Source organism: Hordeum vulgare, chromosome 6H (genome assembly GCF_904849725.1).
Source record: "Hordeum vulgare subsp. vulgare chromosome 6H, MorexV3_pseudomolecules_assembly, whole genome shotgun sequence".
Classification (NCBI taxonomy): domain Eukaryota; kingdom Viridiplantae; phylum Streptophyta; class Magnoliopsida; order Poales; family Poaceae; genus Hordeum; species Hordeum vulgare.
Genome location: NC_058523.1, coordinates 528,374,575 through 528,393,995, shown reverse-complemented (window position 1 = coordinate 528,393,995; position 19,421 = coordinate 528,374,575). Strand labels below are relative to the sequence as shown.

Sequence of the window (19,421 nt, the reverse complement as noted above, 5' to 3'; positions counted from 1 at the left end):
CCAAACAGTCCACCACACGCGTCGGCGATCAGGCAGCTTCGACTCAGCCGACGAGCATTGAAGGAAGAAAAGCACTGGACCTGCGCCGAGCCAGCGCCAGAACCGACCACCCGTCTTCACGTCATCGTCACCGCAAGGATCCCCCTCAAAACACCTCCGACTTCAGAAGACAAGAGAGGCACGACGATCCCTCGAACACGCCGGACGAGACCGACTACTAGAACCCAACAGCAAAACCTACTCCGCTTGAAGGGGCCATCGTTGGCACACAAGAAGCCGCGCAGATCATCCACATTGTCGGACGAGCCCTAGTCGACCGCAATGTCGCGAGCGTCTAGCCCCTGGAGAGTGCAAACGAGATCCAAAGCTCTTCAAGACGACGCCCCCAAGGAGGAAGCAACGATGCCGACGTCGTCGTCCGGCCCAACCGGGCCTAAGGTTTTCATCCGAAGAACTGGATCCGAGGGTGTGTAGGGAGAGAACTCCTCAACGGTGCCTCCAAGAAGGTGAGACGACGTACACAGACGCCGACATCGTCGGTTGGCAAGCTTTCGCGCGGAGCACCTCCCAACACCACAACCCCACGCACAACACCTCCGATAGCACACACGCCTCCCACCAAGCCACCGCGCCAGCAACCCCGGAGAGCCACCGAGCACCACACCTCCCCGCCGAAGAGGCCGACGGGCCAGATCCGCCGGACCACCCCAGCAAGGAGCACCCCACCACGCCGGTCACCTCCAGCAGCCACAACCACCAGCGGCGGCCGGCCAATGCGGCCTCAGCCCGCGCCGCCTGCTGGGAGAGCATCCGTCGATGCAGATCTGGGCCGGGACACCCAAAACCGCCAACCGCGCAGGCATGCCCCACCTTGCCCCCGACGAGCAGCCGCCCGCGCCTCCACCCCAGGACACCATCATTGTGTCGTCCCGGCCGCAGCCGCACCACGCCGTCCTGCAGAACCGCGCGCATCCGAGCCATGGCGCCGTCCCGCGCCGGTCCACCGCGAGGAAGGGGAAGAGGCCCCGCCGCCGGCGGCGACGAGGGAGGGGTGGAGGGCGGGGGAGGCTGGAGCCGGCGGCGCTAGGTCTCGCCTCCCCGCTCGCGGGAGCGGGCGAGACGAGCGGGCTATCCTGCACGCATAATAGATGATGACAAAAGAAGATGGACCGACAATTGTAAGTACACAAAAAACCACACAAAAGTTAGGAGAACTAACCCAGGAGAAGTTGTAACTCTAAAATCTTTAAGTTACACCAATGTTATAAGATCCTCAAATTCAAATTAGCTACTAAGTATCAATAGATTTGCCTTTTTTTTGTTTCTCAAGCTATCTATAAAATTTTGAAATAAAATCTGTAGGAAGGTAGACAATATTGTCTGCCTGCTGGGGGATTTGTTGGAATTATTTTCCAATTTCTGTGAGTGCACCCAAGTCCTCTGCAGCAAGTACACTACAAGCAGTTGATATGTTCTCTTTACTCACCCAATTTACAAACTGATGAGCCAAACATAGATCAATGGGTTCAGCTCGAAGAAAAACACTGAACAAATGAATTTCCTGGACCATGTACACATGAATACCAACATGTGACACGGTACGATGATCCCAGCTTGCATAATTACAGTTGCGAGATAGCTGGTTAACGACTGATAAAACCCTAACAGATTACACAAAACGACTAGCTGATTCTTGTTGGGCAGAATTAATTACATCCCCCATTATGTCTATCGGGAGCAAGGTGCAGGCAACCGGCTGGTGCTATCAAGGCTCTGTTTGATTCTTAAGAGGATGAATCCATCTCGTCTTGCATACAGGTGATTCTCCTCAATCGGTTGCAAGTAACAAATGCATCATGCTTGATGCATGGAGCTAGAGCCGCCATTTGCTGGAGACTGGTAGCTTATCTTGGTGTTGCAGGATCATAGATTTGCGCATTATCGTTGTGTACATTTCCTGCGGCAGGCGGTCTTAGCAACCAGCGGATGCGAGGAACTTGTCATAGGGATTCAGGACTGGTAGCTTGCAGAAATTGGAGAAGCATTGGTCATCGTCTGTGTTCAGGATTATCCCAGCTATTGGAGAATCTGGCTCAGATGACTCGGGCATCCCAGTGCCAACCTGCAAGTCCCAGGAATCTTTGTGAGCTTGATACAATGACCACACAAAACACAAGAAGAACCGTCCCGCTGTATAGAAGCAATAGAACTATATGGTGATGTGATTGACATGTCCAACGGTTCATTCCATAGAATGTACTCCCTCCCTCCCTCATTCCATAGCTTATTCTGGGATGGAGGGAGTACCATCTACACATGTTTGAATGTACAGTTAGCTCAAGTTGCTAACCTCTTGTTGATGGGCACTCATGCAGACAGAGAGCTTTTTCTCCTTTCCGGCTAAGAGAGCTTCGCATTGGCTGGCCACCTCCTTGAAAGGCAAACCCTGGTTTGTTGACACGGATAATCTTCCAATACTCTGAGATGTCTCTGAAACCTGCATAAATGATAACCTCTTTTTTAGCATGTATTGATGCATCTTAAAAGGCTATTAATTACCACCTCCATATTTCATGAAAGCTATTCAGCTTGGGTTATGCATTAAACCAGAGTACACGAGGTAACTAGGAGACAAATTCATACTGATTGGAGAAGCTGATCGACATCAAGAAGACCGTTATCCGACGGTTGTCGCGACGTCGGTTCTGCTAAGGTGTCAGTTGGTTCAACAATGGTATCATCCTCGAAAATAAATCCCATAGGAATAACCTGCATAATAAGTCCCACCGCAACATAAGAAAACGAAAATTAATGGTTTACAGGATTTGATGTTTCCTCCATTGCTAAACATGGCTGATCACCTCCAAGGATTTTTGGTGCATCTTCGCGTTATATGCAGAAGATTTTGAAGGTGATGCAATAAAATGCGAACCGATAGGACACACATCGTCTGCAGAGAAATCCTCAAACAACTGGTTTCTTACAGTAGTCAACTCTGACTACAGAAAAACACGGCATATTGGGAAATTAACAGCTACAGAAATATAAAAATGTCAAAGCAGGAGTATGTGAGGGTATCCTTGTGACTTACGTCAGATAACTTCAAGCTATCAAGTATAAGAGAAACTGCTATTTGTTTTGACTGATCATTCAGTTTGATGTTTGAGAGAGATTTCAAAGCAAAATCGTCATCTTCTTTCGAACCGTAGTCTCTAAAGACAGATTCGATACCACTGTCAAGAGCTTGCAATCTGAGGTCATCAACTAAACGAAGAAATGGATCAACCTGGTAAACAGAATGATTATCGAAAATCAACACAAACTGCATAGTAACACAATATATGATATCTATAATAAGCCAAAGGCAGAAGCACAAGACACGTAAAGAGAATGAGTGAACTATATACTTTTATCATCAATGATCCCACCAAGCATATTAATTCCATGCCAGCCACTGTATTTTGAGAAGATATTGTACTTATTAAAATTGATCTGGTACTGTTCCGAAAATGATTGGCTGTAGACCAAAACTGGTACTAAAAACTAGGCTGCCGTTGGTCGGTAGCACAGGTATTCGGCTGAAGAGATGATACGTTTGCATTATGCACCATTTTTTCAAGGGACAAAAAAACTAAATAATTCTTTCATTAACTTTGATTAAGATGTTGCTCCCTACTATTGTTGGGGCATGACTACACAAATATATTATAAAAATAAGAAGGAAAATGTAGGAGAAGCATGTTCGATTAATAGAGAAGAAATAGGAGCCCAGTTCTCTTCAACATTTGCTCTCTTTGTGCCCTAGAAATAATGTTCTCTTCATGGATTTTCTGGATTGCAAACAAGTCTTCAGCACAGAAATATAATGAACAAGGAGATATGTAGTTTCACTTACGGTACTTTCAATCAACAAATCTTTCACAATTGGAATAAGCGTTGGAACACTAAAAGCTTTCGAAAAGAATACAGTCATAGACGTTGCCAGAGTAAAAAGCGAACGCCTGCGTGATGGTGGCAGAAAACCTGCAAAACATGTTACATTGCAGAATAGTTTAGTATAAACATAGGACTTCTACTCATATGGCATAAGTGAAACCAGAATAACTGAACAAAAAGCAGATAAAGCTGCCAAAATAATTGTTATTTTTACGAATCACAATTCAGTAGAAGAAAACAAGTTTCATGTAAAAAAAATCTGAAAACTAATTCATGGAAATAAGTACCTGCTTGTAATGACATACTTCTTAAAGAAAAAGCAAGCTGAAAGCTGCCAACCAGAATTTCTACATGTGAGTTCTGCAGTAGATCAATTAGGTCAAATCACAGAGAGTGATGGAATGAAATATCAAATGCATCTTGCAGCTTAGAGCCATAGAATTTAAGGTTAAAAGCTACATACAGAATAAACATCCACATATGCAAGAAAAAAGTTGTCAATTATCATAACGGTGCAATAGCTGAATATGACCATCATTGATCTACATAATCTGACGATCAGTCATATAATGAGGAAATGGGAGATAATAATCATGCAGCGATCAACTACAGTCTTTCAGATGTAATCGGCAATGTAACAAACCTAACTCAGCAATGTAACAAACCAAAATCGGCAATGTAACAAACCGAACTCGGCAATGCTGAATATGGCCATCATTGATCTATATAGTCTGGCTGAATATAACCATCCTAGGAATTACCGTATAATCGGCAATGTAAAACCAAACAAGATATGATAGTACCCTATAGATTGTTGTCATTATGCTGAGCTTATGTATTATAGTGATTGCTCATACAACTGAGTTTTGTAAATGGTGTTATTATGTGAATACTAAATGAAATCATTAATGATTTATATCAAAATATGTTTTTCTTGTTATGTATTCCCTCCAGTTCACAAATACGTGACATTTTGGACATACCTTCAGTCAAACTTTTAATGGACTGCCAATATCATTTTAAATATTTGGATTGGAAACATGAAAATCTCATGTATAGATTTGTGCAAAAAATGTTTTTAGAATATTATAAAAAAAATTAGGCTATTGCATATAATATAGTTGCATCTTGATTAAAAAAATCAAGACCATTCAATGTCTAAAACGTAGCTTATTTGAGAACTGGATAGAGTACTGGCAGGAACACACACAAAACTGGTCCTAGATCTGGGCAATGCGCTTCCTCACCTTGTCTCCAGAAAATAGTAGCATCAAGCTGTAAGTATGTGAAATTGCTTCATAGTTTCGTGGAACATTTTCAGGCGACAATGCCTGGGTCCACAACGATGAAAGCAGAAGATTTGCCTGGCGTGCACTCAGTATGAGGATGACTGGTTCCTGCATGTAAAAGAATAAAACTTCTTGTTCTGCTAAGAAATAGGCATTTACTGAATGATCCTGTTAGCCACAAGAAAGCTGAGTATAGTACATACTGTTTCTGGAGCAGGTCCACTTGAGTTCTTTATTTCTGTTGCAGACGGTGAAGAAGGATCTTTTATACTAGTCATCCTTTGGATAGTCTGTGACTTAAACAATTGTGGCTCATTTTCGTTGCCCTGTTCTGCGTCCTCACTGATGATGGGCATTAGATTTGAGCTATCCCGCCGTGGACTTCCGCGAAATGAAGACACGTTTCTTTTTAATTTCCCAAACAAAGCTGCTGAAGATGAAAATACTGATGATGTCCTGGATAAAGTCTTTTGCAAATTAACCTTGCTTGTCTGTGATGTTCCTGAGAATGAGCATGGAGAGACAGAAGAGGGAACAAGAACAACCGAGAAAATCCGGTGTGCCCCTAAATGGGTCTCGCAATCTGGATAGACCATTGCCATAATCAGCTGATGAAACAATGCCTCAGGAAATGCCTACAATGTGTAGTATATATATCTTGTTAAACATTTTGTATGCAAGAGAACGGAAATAAAAAATATTTTCAATCAACGTACTTTGCTCTTATATGTCAAGTTTGGCAGTGAAGCAATTATTTGAGCTGTACGATATGCTGCACAAATGGTTGACCGTGCAACAGGTGTGGTACTTGAAATATTCTCCAGTACTACAGCTAACGTATCAAGGATAGGTCCAGCATCACCGACCTGAAGAGCATAAAAGAAAATTCAAGGAGCATGTACACATGAGTTGGCGTGGTTGCAAAGAATACGTAGCTTGCAAACTACTCCCTCCGTCCCAAAATAAGTGACTCGGCTCTATACTAACTGTGTACTAAAATTAGTACAAAGTTGAGTCACTTATTTTGAGACGGAGGGAGTACATAGCTAAAGGAAAGGAAATGGTGTTTCTGAAACAACTTCGTACAAAACTGACCTTTCTAGACAATTGAACAATGCACTCATCTACACCTTTCTGATACATGTTATTCCATTTGTTTTCATCTCCATCACATTGCATACTTTTACCCAAATGCTTGACCATATCACTAATCGCAGCCATTATTGCAGTAGAAGATTGAGCTTTGGAATTCTCAGCAAGGCGTGATGTAACTTCAACAATGTCTAGAATCATATCTGGTTGATTCGATACATTCTTGTGTTCAAGATGCTTAACTAACATGGACAACAATATATGCGCATTCTGTCCTGCCAGCCAATAATTTAAAATTATAAAAGAATAGAAAAATTGTCAACACTAGCAATCACTGAAGATAAGCATGCATGTGTAGGTATCTTGATTCTTGAATATCACATGAAAATATAAAGTGTACACCAATTAAATAAGTAAACTAAATCCAAGAGGCTGAGGAAATAATGGAATACCAGCTTTTTCCATCACAATTTGCATATCCAGAAGGACACACAGTGCAAGTCCCTTAGAAGGTGACCACATATTATTAGTATCAAAATAGCGAAATACTGTCTCCAGAACTCGTCGGATGGTTGTTGCTTCCCTGGATATTCTAGCAAGGTTGTGCAGGCAAATCCCTGACCAGAAATTTGGACTTCCTGATTCTTCTCTGTGCAGGAAAAATGATTTAAAGAGATAAGATATTAGAATTACTACTTCCTCTGTAAAGAAACATAAGAGCGTTTAGATCAAATAGTTATGTGAATGCTCTTATATTTCTTCACAGAGAGAGTACAATATAAAATTATATAAACCCAAGCCTAAAATTCTTTACGTTGTCAAATTCAATGCACCGTTGGTAGCTCTAATATCTTTCCATGAAGAAACCCTTGCCAAAATGGTAACAGCAGGAGGGTCATGACCTTCAGCCTTGAGAACTTCATTCACCCAGCGATTCCTTCTGTCCTCAACGGTGTCATCATTATTGTCGGGATTTGCATATGGGCTCTCATAGTTTTCCAGAACTGCAGAGACAACCTATGCAACCAAAAAATAATGATTGAGAACAGAAGTAGCCTGACAGAAGAGCAGTTATCCTGATACATGGTTGTGCCCATTTGGCCAAATGATCTCAACAGAGTTAACAGAGTTAACGACTAACTGGCAAGTAGAAGCTTTATGTTACATGTTTCGAAGGAAGAGAAAACTAGGTGCTACCAAAGATAGGTTCATGTTCGATAATCATATATAACTTATAACATGGAATGATTGGAAGGTATTACTATGGACTGAGATGTTATTCGAACCAAACAGACTAAAAGATCAACATTAAGACCTTGGATTTGACTAACAACTGTTTGGTTGTTGTTTTTATACTAAAATGAGCACAATGGCAAATGGAAGACACCACACTTACATTGTCAAGTTCTGCAGAGATATGGGAGTGCTCACCCATAAACCAGACCTGAAAACACATAAATGGACAGACATGAGGATTTTGATAGACATTTGAAACACAAATGTGGGAACATATGGCCTGTTTTTGTCCTGATGAATCCTTCCCTTGGCAGGACGACACAAGGCCCAATCTTTTGATGAGATGATCAAATAATAGCTCAAATAGCATGATGCACAAAAGACATAAAGAGATAACATTTTGATATGCATAATCCATGATGACACTGTCTAACCCTACTATTTGACGTCCCCATCCAAAAAAGCATCATGAAGGACTAGCTGCCTGTGAGACAATCAGCTGTAGAGCCACTAGGTATAACAAAGAAAGAAGTACCATAGATGAAAGGGCTTGGAGCCCAGCAGCATGAAGACCAGATATCTTCTCCTTCTCACCCATCTCTTGGGCCAGCTGGCATAGTTTAGGAATTTGGCTCTCTAGATTGAACATGTAAGTGCTGTCAACCTGTAATAAGAAGAGCGTAAGACCAACTCAAAATTTTCTGAAAAGAGTTGTCTTTGATGATAACAAAATTCAAAACTATTTTAATTCACAAATTGTTGCCTACCCGAATGTCCAAATACCTGGTAGTTTACAAAGTCAAAAAGCATTTGACACGATATTATCCGTAAGTCATCATGTCTATTTTGCTCCATTGTTGTCTCTACGATGGTCAGTAAGCTATTGGCAAAAAGGGGCCTGCAAAACAGTGACTTCGCTCGTTATAGCGATTATTCACACAAACAGAACATATAAAATATTTGCATTATGTACAATTTTTAAAGTTTCAAGAGATCAGAGAGTCTACCCGAAATAGATAGCTTAAAAAAGCATAACTCAAATATAAAATTGGACAAAGAGTAACAGGAATGATATTATTCTATATAGGCATGACATGGCAGTCTGGAAACTACTCCCTCCGTTCCTAAATATAAGTCTTTTTAGAGATTTCACTACAGATTACATATGGAGCAAAATGAATGAATTTATACTCTAAAGTATGTCTATATACATCCGTATGTCGTCCATAGCGAAACCTCTAAAAAGACTTGTATTTAGAAACGGGTGGAGTAAGTAAAAAATAGTAAACATGCAATGAAATTATCATAAATATATCTAAAGTTCCAACATTTATCATCTAGAACCTTCAGTGACATATTCGAAAGAGAAAAACAACTTACAGTTGCTCCTGACAAGAACATATCACCTTTCGGTAAATTGCCATGACAACTTTCACTGAGCCAAAACGCTCAGCTCTCAATTCCTTGAAAAACTTTGCCTCTAAATAAACGGTAATCTGTGAAAATGAAGTGCACACACATCATTATTTAGGTTTTCCAACTCGTGCCTTCGAAAAGCAAGTTCATCTGTAATTAAAACTCTCTTTAGATCTTAATCAGAAGGTCCCAGTTTTTCAGACAAGCAGCATAATTATGAATGAGGAAAAGATCAAATCCATGAGTAGGGGAAAAGCTCAGTACTTTCTAAAACCCTCCCTAAGAGGTATAATCCTCCGGTTCCACTACTTGTCTTAATAGTGTGATGTTATTTTCTAGCAATTTTTACTAGCAAATACCTTACTTGCATTGAACATGTACCAGCAGAAATAGACTTAGAGCAACTCTGGCCGATCTCCTAAAAGGCTATAGAGGAGTCAAATTAATCGGCACCTAGTCGAACCCCTAAACCGAATAGTGGAGTAAAGTTTTTACTCCGCCTCCTATCTGGTGCCTAAATATGCTCGATCACGGCCGCGCGGAATAAAATTGCTTGCCACTCTCCCAACCCCCACCGCCTCTTCGTCAGCGCACCTCCCGGCGACCGTCTGCCACCCCCGCCGCTACCTCCTCACCTTTCTTGGCCCTCGTCGCCCTTCTGCCTGTATCTAAGCCCTTCGCTGGTCGTCGCCGTTGCTGGAATCAAGGTGAAACGCCACCTCCATCTCCTTAACCAATTCGTTGGATTGCTCTTGAATCTTCTTCCTCGTTGGCGGCCGCCGCATTTGACCGTGCTTACACACCTCTGCAGTTCATTCCAATGCGTCATCGCTCGCTGGTTTGGCCTAAATGTCACCGGCCGGCTGATGAACCACCATCGCCTTACAAGTGTTCAACGGGTTGTCTAGGTGAGATTTTTTTTCTTCCATTTTTGTTGTACAATCGAATTGAGACGAACCGTTTGAATTGAAGATGAATAGGTTGAGGGGGATGATCTTCGAGGACTCATTCATCCGGAGAGGAAGAAGACAACGAAAATTTGAAACTATTCTTGGCATGATTTTCAATGATGGTATTCGACGGCCGAGAAGAGGACCACAATTTGGCCGCATACAAATCAATCATGATAGAGCGGAGGGCCATGCCAAGATCATGAGAGATTATTTTGATCCAAATACAACCTATCCAGAGAAGTATCCCCGACGCTTTCGAATGCACAAAAGTATTTTTCCCACCATTGCAAAAGCCATTGAGAAGTATGATGATTGGTTCAAGCTTAGAAGGAATACATGTGGAGAGATAAGTGCAAGCAATGACTGCATTGCGGCTGTTCGAGTTTGGGCATATGGGTGTTCCGCCACCTTGGTGAAGCTATAGTCTTGGAGACCATTCAAAGGTTCACTAAAGCAATGGTCAAAGTTTTTGGGCCGGAGTACTTGGGAGCATCCAACGAGGAAGACAACAACAGGCTAATGGCAGAAAGTGAAGCAAGAGGATGGTCAGGGGTGCTTGGATTAATTGACTGTATGCACTGGGTCTGAAGAATTGTCCTGCAGGATGGAAAGGTCAATACAAAGGCCCTTGCAACAATCCAACGATCATTCTTGAGGAAGTTGCATCGAAAGATCTTTGGATATGGCATTCATTTTTTGGCTTGCCTGGCTCTCGCAATGACTTGAATGTGTTGTTGAGATAGCATTGTTTGCTAGGCTTGTTACAGGAGATACTCCTCCTTGCAATTATACAGTCAATGGGCACAACTACACGATGGCTTACTACCTTACGGATGGCATCTATCCCCCATGGGTCACATTAGTCAAAACAATTATGCGTCCAAAAGGTAACAAAAATATTCACTTTCCCCAACGTAGAAGCGGCTACTTGAGCTCCAAGGTTCTATGGCAAATCATTACTTGTTGCATCATATTGCATAACATGGTCATTGAAGACGAGAGATATGTCTGAGAACTTTCGGTACATTACCAATGGGACTCATGTTGAGCTAGAGTATGATCCAAATAGAAACCAGACATTCGTTGAAGCATCGTAGGATCGAGAACCAACAAGTTCATAACCAGATCCAACAAGATCATATATTGAGCATCACTGGCAATTTCATAGCCCTTCCTAATTGTGTTTTTACATGTTATTTGTTATAATTGAACCATTCGTGTATTTCAATTTGAATAATATGGTTTGTAAACTTTAAATTCTGTTTGCAAACTATATTCGTGATTTATTTGAATCTTCCTATTTATATTTAGTTTCTATATGTGCGCTAATATGTAGTTGCACTGTAAAATAGAATTTCATATTTAGGGGATCGACTAGGTCTGGACAAAAGTTTGTGGAGTAAAAATACTCCACTAAGCTTTACTCTGCTGGATACTCCTCTATTTTTTACGGGATCGGCTAGAGTTGCTCTTAGAAGCGTTAAAATGCGTATGCCGAGATTCACGTCTTCTATATGACAACCAGCATATTATTTTCATTAAGAAAACCGGCTTGATGTATGATATAGTTAAATTTTAGGTGGATTTTCTTTGCACAACAAACTCAATAGTGCTCTGGTCAGTAATATAGGCAGCTAGCGGTACCCAAATAATACAATTTGTAGGCCAATGCTAAGCAATTTTGCAGCGAACACGAGAGGAACAGATATTTAGGCAAGCAGCAATTGTCCAGTATAACCAGTAAAGAGCACAAATACACGACTGTAACTGCAGCACAATATCCTGGGTAGAAATATAAAGGGTGCAGACATGATTTGATAAGAATTCAGTTTTAGACTTCTTCAGAGGATTAGGTTGCACCAGAACAACAGAAAACTGAGCTGTCGGTCACAATCGAACACCGCGGGGGGAGTTGCGCAAGAACAATAAGTATATGAGTCTGAAAGAGAAACACACCTTTGGTACACGCAGCGGATTCTTCGAAATATATTCGCACAATTTTCCTATCTTTCGGTCGTTTGGTGGTTCATCCTGAAAAACGAAGGACAATGCATCTAGAGGTCCTCAGTTTCCTCATAGGTATATACTGACATAGTAGAAATCTAGCTAGTGTCAGAAACAAGAAAATTTTGCTGGCATGCGGATGCATGGCGGTCTTAAATTCAAATCCGTTGGAACATAGCGCGCGTCGTCACCTGCGACTTGGGGAAGATCTCGGCGAGCAATTTCTTGTAGCGCTTCACCGGGTGGCGAGACCTGGTCCGCAGGTCGGGGCAGAGGAAGCACAGGCTCTCGCACACTTCCATGGTCGTCAGCAAGGTGCCTCAAACTCCACCATCAGGCGTCCACGCAGCGCGTACGCGGCTCACACCATCAGCGGAATCCTATCGCGCCCAATCCCCACTTGCGCCTACCCGCAAGAAACGATTTTTTTTAACCAAGCAATCAAATCGGCACATCCGCCAGCGACGGCGACTGGCATTTCCGATTAATAAGCAGAAAAGGGTCGAAAGATGACGGAGCGAACTCCTGACCGGCGGCAAGCTGCATGCCCAAGAACCGTCTGGGAATCCGTCCGTGCGTACCTGGGGTCCGATGGATCGATCGGCGAGACGGGCGGGCGGGCGCAGGGCGCAGGGCGCGGCGGCTGGTCCGCGCCTCGCGGCGAGGGCAGGCGATCGACGGGGGTGGTGGTGGGGGTGGTGGTGGGAGAGAGAAGGGAGGGGAAGGGGGGGGTCCGGGCGAGGGGGGGGCTCCTCTTCCGCTCCTTCCTCCTTCGTCGCCGCGCCGTCTGCTGCCGCGCGCCTAAATTGCTGCCCTCGCCGCGCTCGCGTGGCCTTTTCTATATCTGGACACCGCCCACGGCTTCTCCGGGCGTTTTTATACGTGCGCAGTGATCCGGGCCCACGTCTCGTTTCATTGACAGGTGGGCCCGCCGGGAAAAAAGTTCATCAAAATGTGAATAAATCGTTTTTTAAGTCTATTTGAACCAAATTGTATGCTTAAGACTCTGGTTGGACTGCTCTGTTACTTAAGATTCAGCTTTACTCTAGAAAACACAAGTTAAACGGAATAGTTTTACGATATGCTGTTCCATAATTTTTTTGGAATATGATATATAACTTTCAATTTTTTATAAAGCTCTTCAAGGGTGCTTTTAAAAACTCTAGAAGCTGAAGGTGCATAAAATTACCCGCCACTGCCACCAGCAAGTGGATACCACTTACCCCCCCCCTCCCCCGGTGTCATCCAATCAAAAATCAAATAGATTATTTTCATCAAATTTTCTATTTTTGGAGCTGGAGTTAAATGAAAACTGAACATTCTCTTTGATAGTGCTACAACTTCTGCAAGAAACTATTTTATAGTGGATTTGGTGAAGTGAAACTGATTTTGATGAAGCGGAACAGTCCCAGACAAGCCTGAATGGTTATAGCAATTTAATATGCCTTCGCGAGTTGAATAAAATGTCATAGACAGAGCCCATTCCAAAATAAAATCCTGGGTTCTAGCTTATTTTATCCTTAAGCTCAATATATTGTGCAAGTACATTTTTCAAATGAGGCCGATGAAGAACTGCCTTTTTGCAAGGTGGAAAGGATTTCATTGCTCAATTATTGGTGAATTAGGTTGAGAGAGCAACCCTCCGATCGTTCGTAAGCAGCAAGGGTGTGACTAACACTGCTACGGAAAAGCCTAGTAGTAGCATGGGTTTTAGACGTATCAGTAGCGCGGGCTCCCGCGCTACTAATACGGTGCTACAGCTAACCTTTAGTTGTAGCACGGGTCTGCCCGCGCTACAGCTAACATGTAGCAGTAGCGGGTGTTGGCCCGCGCTACTGCTATACATGCGTAGCAGTAGCGAGTTTTACGCGTAACAGTAGTGAACTTTACATAAACGCGCTACTACTATACATGCGTAGTAGTAGCGAGCTTTACTAAGCCACGCTACTGGTAAGGGTTTTTGATTTTTTTTTCGTATTTGCTTTGTATTTGAGCAGGCTTTATACAATAATCTTTAGCACATACAAATGTCATCATCATTCACATACAAATGTAATCATAGCATAAACATACGAATAGTCTCATCAAATCATGTCATCATCATAATCATCATCCAACACAAAGTGGTATCTCTTCATCATCTCGAAAATGGCGATACAAGTCTCGAATACTTGCAACTACATCGTCATCCATCTAAACAATGATATACGTGAGAAGAGCTATCACTATGAGTGAGAGCGAAACTATATAGTACATGAGGTGGCGGTTATGAGCCCTCTCTCGCGCTAGCGTGAGCCTCACATAACTAGCTCCTGCTTCTTCTCTGGTTTTGAAGCCTTTATGGCTGGTGCCCGAGACCCCCTCCACTTGCGCCTGATACTCGGACCACTCGTCGTATACTCCCGGAACCTTTCCTTTGTACACGACATAGCACCGGTACTTCGCCATCAAGAATCTAGGTACCTGTGAGAGATGCATCTTCATCAAGAGAATGTACAATCATATGCAACAAAATATACTTGAGCAACACAAAAAAGAAAGGGTTAGCAACTAGATGCAACATATAGTAAACATAAATAATGAACGCGGTTTCATCGTACGCAAACTAATTAACTAGAAGTATGCAGGTCATCGTACCCAAACTAACAAAGTAGCGTTACGCAAGTTCGGTAGGGACCGTGGACATCACAAAGTTTCATCGCTACAGAAAGTATATACAAGTTCAACCGACACATATCATCATCATCGGCATCGTAAATCACTAGAACTTCCATCCTTCCAGATCATCGAGGATGGACCCTAGCTTCTTGAACGGCATGAGGTCCTGACGTTGCATGCCTATGTAAGTTCGGACGTCAACTCGCGATATATGGCCGTGGTGGAACATCCCATTCACTTCGACGACTTCTTTCATGATGATCGTCGTAGTGTCCCTCTGGATGCGAAAGAAGTCATCTTTAAGTTTATAATCCGCTTCTCCTTGAGATTCTACCCACTTGCGGATATGATCATCGTTTCTGGTTGTCATGCGAAGCTTTTGGTGATCCCTTCTGAACTCCATCATGAGATGGAGGAGGTAGAATCCATCGTGCGTACTTGATTTCGGGACATGGATGCAGCAGAAGTTGGTTTTATGCGAGAAACTCGTCTTGCGGTTCCTTTGTTTCCTGATCTGTATGTGGCCACCCCTGAAGATGAAGCCTTGGAGAGCATCATCTAGAATATTCATTACGTGGGTGTAGTCCTTCTTCTCGTTGTTTCTGGTAGGGTCGAAATACACGGCGAGGGAGACTCGCGGGTAAAGAACGATAAGGACGACGCCACCGTTGTTGCGGGGAAAAAACACCTCAAATTATTCTCCGTATGAGCGAGAAGGAATGATTGAAATGTACGAAAGGGTTGTCCGACACTGACTTGCTTTGGATGATAAGGCAGGAGGACAATTTCCTAGTCCTTGTTCTATACCATGAAGTTTTCGAGGCACTCCCTAGCAGTTTTACGCTCAAAGTCGTCGAGACTCAAGAAGGACTCGTGCATGTAGTATGGATCCGCCACACAGATTTGCGAGACTTCTTCTCTCTTCATGACGGAGCTCATATGTAGCGCAAAAAGGAGGACGATTGTACAATCGAGCCGCCTTGTCAGAAACGTCTCGAAGATATGATCAAACCACAGGAAGACCACCTCCGCGGGTCGTGTGTCGACGTAGCACTTCCCCTCAGGCACACGAGCCGCGTATGTCGGATATCCTGGATCCTTCGAGGCTAGTAGGCTTTTCTCAGTCGACAACACATGGTCGTGCAGTCCCCTGAGATCCCCGTATATTGCCTCCAGCAGTTTCGGCGGTAGCATCGGCTCGCCCGTGACATGTATCATGGCCACCGTCTGGCTGCTATGTGTTCTGGCTTGTTTATAGGCAGCTGGGCCTATCTTCCCCGATCTCTTCCTCTCCTTTTTCTTGGGCTGACCTTCCAGACCCTTCCTTAACCCCTGCCCCAGTGTTGTCGGTCTAAGGACTACTGTACGACCCTCGACTAGTTGAGCCTTTGTTGAGGCGGCATCTTCAGGCGTGTCCTGTGAGGATTGCATGAAGAGAGACTTCTTGCAATCCCTGCTAGGACGTTCCTGCCCGGGCAGATCATCCATATCCTCATTAGCATGTTGATAGCCCGAGTCATCATATGGCTGACTCATCATATCTAAGTCATCGTCACCGGCACGTGTATTGAGGAACTGAAGAGGGTCCTCCTCCATCTCATCATCCATTCTTTGTTCTACGGGAGCGATTACATCAGCCACTATTGGACCCCCTTCATCAAATCGTCCGCCGCTCTCACTCGGCACTACATGCGCTGGTAATAGCGTAGGCGGGGTGGTGGTGTCCATACCTGATTGTTGATGTGTGGTTATTGGTGTGCTCTCGGCCGGCTCCAGACGAAGAAGATTCTTCGGCCATAGCAGCACCCAACCCTTGTAGCTTCCAATCCGCGACAGGGTCTCGTCGTCCTCTCCCCCTAGCCATACTGGAGGAGGCAAATCCTCGTGCCCCGATTTCACACTCGACAAGGTAACCCTGAAGTGCCCACCGGGCATCGGCTGGTCGTGGAACGTGAGTTCCAAGGGCTTCGTTATCACCCCCTTTCCCACGTCCACCTTCTCGCCTTTGATCAAGTAGACTATGATGCACGGGGTTTCGTCGGCCTGCAAACACATGTCTGTGGCGTAAAACATCTGAAAAGCAACGAAAATGGAATATTCTAGATATATGTTGGTGCGACATGTAATGACCGTGAGGTCGTCGAGCTGAGCCGAAGACAAAGGCCCGCCTAGCGCGCCACAGACTGAGGACGGGCTGCTATGAACGGGTGCAGGTGCGGGTGTGGGAGCAGGCCCGGTTGCGTGAGCAGGTGATGGTGCGGTGGTGTTGTTCACCGAGTTGCTCCCGACGAAACTGGGCATGGGGAAATCATGTACCGTCTTATCTAGATTTTCCTTCGTCCAATTGATGATAGTCGGGATCAAGTTAGTAGCGAAATCATTTCTGCAGGCATGTACAACAACGTCGACTGCCTGTTGTAGCAACTCATTTTTCTCCTCTGTTGCTTTTTCGACGTCCTCAATTGCTTTTTTATCGAACGCAAGCTTCACCTTCTTGTCGATGTTTGTCTGACTAAACTTCTTTTTCTGCTTCTTGGCCTCCGGGCCTGATACGTCTCCAACGTGTCTATAATTTTTGATTGTTCCATGCTATTATATTATCAACTTGGGATGTCTTATATGCATTTATATGCCATTTTATATCATTTTTGGGACTAACCTATTAACTCAGTGTCTAGTGCCAGTTTCTATTTTTCCGTGTTTTTGACCTTTTTCAGAAAAGAATATTAAACGGAGTCCAGACGGAATAAAACGTGCGGGATGATTTTTTCCATAACAGAAGATACGCAGAGGACTTGAGAACCAAGGCAGGAGGTCTCGGGGAAGGTCACGAGCCCCCTAGGCGTCTAGCAGGCTCGTGGGCCCCCCGTGCCTCCTCTGCCCTACCTCTTTCGCCTATAAATTCCCAAAAATCCCGAAACCAACACAGAGAGCCACGAAAATACTTTTCCGCCGCCGCAAGCTTCTGTCCCCGCGAGATCCCATCTAGGGACCGTTCTGGTGCCCTGCCGGAGGGGGATTCGGACACGGAGGGCTTTTTCATCAACACCATTGCCTCTCCGATGATGCGTGAGTAGTTCACCACAGACCTTCGGGTCCATAGCTATTAGCTAGATGGCTTCTTCTCTCTCTTGGATCTTCAATACAAAGTTCTCCATGATCTTCATGGAGATCTATTCGATGTAACTTTCTTTTGCGGTGTGTTTGTCGAGATCCGATGAATTGTGGATTTATGATCAGATTATCTATGAATATTATTTGAGTCTCCTCTGATTTCTTATATGCATGATTTCGTATCCTTGTAATTCTCTTCGAGTTATGGGTTTCGTTTGGCCAACTTGATCTATAATTCTTGCAATGGGAGAAGTGCTTGGTTTTGGGTTCATACCGTGCGGTGTACTCACCCAGTGATAGAAAGGGTAGTGAGGCACGCATCGTGTTGTTGCCATCAAGGGTAAAAAGATGGGGTTTATATCATATTGCATGAATTTATCCCTCTACATCATGTCATCTTGCTTAAGGCGTTACTCCGTTTGTTATGAACTTAATACACTAGATGCATGCTGGATAGCGGTCGATGTTTGGAGTAATAGTAGTAGATGCAGAAAGTATCGGTCTACTTGTCTCGGACGTGATGCCTATATGTATGATCATTGCCTTAGATATCGTCATGACTTTGCGTGATTCTATCAATTGCTCGACAGTAATTCGTTCACCCACCGTAATACTTGCTATCATGAGAGAAGCCTCTAGTGAACACTATGGCCCCCGGGTCTATTTTACACATCATATATTCAGCTCTACATACAAAAACACCAAAAATACCTTGCTGCACTTTTATTTCTATTTACCTTCCATCTCTATCAGATCTCACCTTGCAAGTAATCGTGAAGGAATTGGCAACCCCTTTATCGTGTTGGGTGCAAGTTTGTTTGTTTTTGCGCGGGTGCATTGGTGCCTCATCTTGATACTCCTACTGGATTGATACCTTGGTTCTCAAACTGAAGGAAATACTTATCGCTACTTTGCTGCATCACCCTTTCCTCTTCAAGGGAAAAACCAACGCAAGCTCGAGATGTAGCAAGAAGAATTTCTGGCACCGTTGCCGGGGAGTATTCAAGTGAAGCATATCCAAGTAACTATCGCAAACTCATCTCTTGCATTTACATTATTTGCCTTTTGCCTCTCGTTTTCCTCTCCCCCACTTCTAAAAAACAAAATTTACAAAAATATTTGCCTTTTTCGTTCGCCCTTTCTTTTGCTTGCTTTATGTTTGCTTGTGTGCTTGTCTGCTTGCTAAGTCACCATGTCTAAAAACACTAAATTGTGTGACTTCTCCAATACTAATAGCAATGATTTTATTAGTACTCCAATTGCTCCCGCCACTAGCGTGGAATCATATGAAATTAATGCTGCCTTATTGAATCTTGTTATGAAAGAGCAATTTTCCGGCCTTCCTAGTGAAGATGATGCATCCCATCTTAATACCTTTATTGAGTTATGCGATATGCAAAATAAGAAGGATGTGGATAATGATATGATTAAATTGAAGCTGTTTCCGTTCTCATTACGAGGTCGAGCAAAAACTTGGTTTTCATCTTTACCCAAAAATAGCATTGATTCATGGAACAAGTGTAAAGATGCCTTTATTTCCAAGTATTTTCCACCCGCTAAGATTATCTCTCTCCGTAATGATATCATGAATTTTAAGCAACTAGATCATGAACATGTTGCACAATCTTGGGAGAGAATCAAATTGATGATTAGAAATTGTCCCGCTCATGGTCTGAGTCTTTGGATGATTATACAAATTTTCTATGCTGGTTTGAATTTTGCT

The 19,421-nt window shown here is 43.5% G+C and overlaps 1 protein-coding gene across 1 annotated transcript; it reads right to left on the bottom strand.

Moving 5' to 3' along the window:
* Window positions 1–1,525: 1,525 nt before the first annotated feature.
* On the bottom strand, window positions 1,526–12,571 carry LOC123405931 (protein SEMI-ROLLED LEAF 2-like). Its single transcript, XM_045099440.1, has 20 exons — window positions 12,508–12,571; window positions 12,118–12,332; window positions 11,879–11,953; window positions 8,934–9,049; window positions 8,337–8,451; window positions 8,089–8,217; window positions 7,714–7,761; window positions 7,132–7,334; window positions 6,770–6,966; window positions 6,321–6,592; window positions 5,942–6,091; window positions 5,429–5,860; window positions 5,184–5,333; window positions 4,224–4,296; window positions 3,896–4,023; window positions 3,092–3,286; window positions 2,862–2,999; window positions 2,644–2,769; window positions 2,351–2,497; window positions 1,526–2,122 (listed from the first exon to the last, which is right to left on the bottom strand). Exons 2-20 carry the CDS (start codon window positions 12,226–12,228, stop codon window positions 1,973–1,975), a joined length of 2,955 nt encoding a protein of 984 aa, XP_044955375.1. The 5' UTR covers window positions 12,229–12,332; window positions 12,508–12,571; the 3' UTR covers window positions 1,526–1,972.
* Window positions 12,572–19,421: the final 6,850 nt, after the last annotated feature.

What these genes read in the sequence shown, in the direction of transcription:
- LOC123405931 (XM_045099440.1), bottom strand. Translation starts at nt 12,228, where the DNA reads ATGGAAGTGTGCGAGAGCCTGTGCTTCCTCTGCCCCGACCTGCGGACC. An exon ending in TGTTCTTGTCAGGAGCAACT is followed by an intron (nt 8,452 to 8,933) that starts GTAAGTTGTTTT and finishes ACTGTTTTGCAG; the next exon opens with GCCCCTTTTTGCCAATAGCT. An exon ending in AAGTATGTCATTACAAGCAG is followed by an intron (nt 4,024 to 4,223) that starts GTACTTATTTCC and finishes CATGTTTTGCAG; the next exon opens with GTTTTCTGCCACCATCACGC.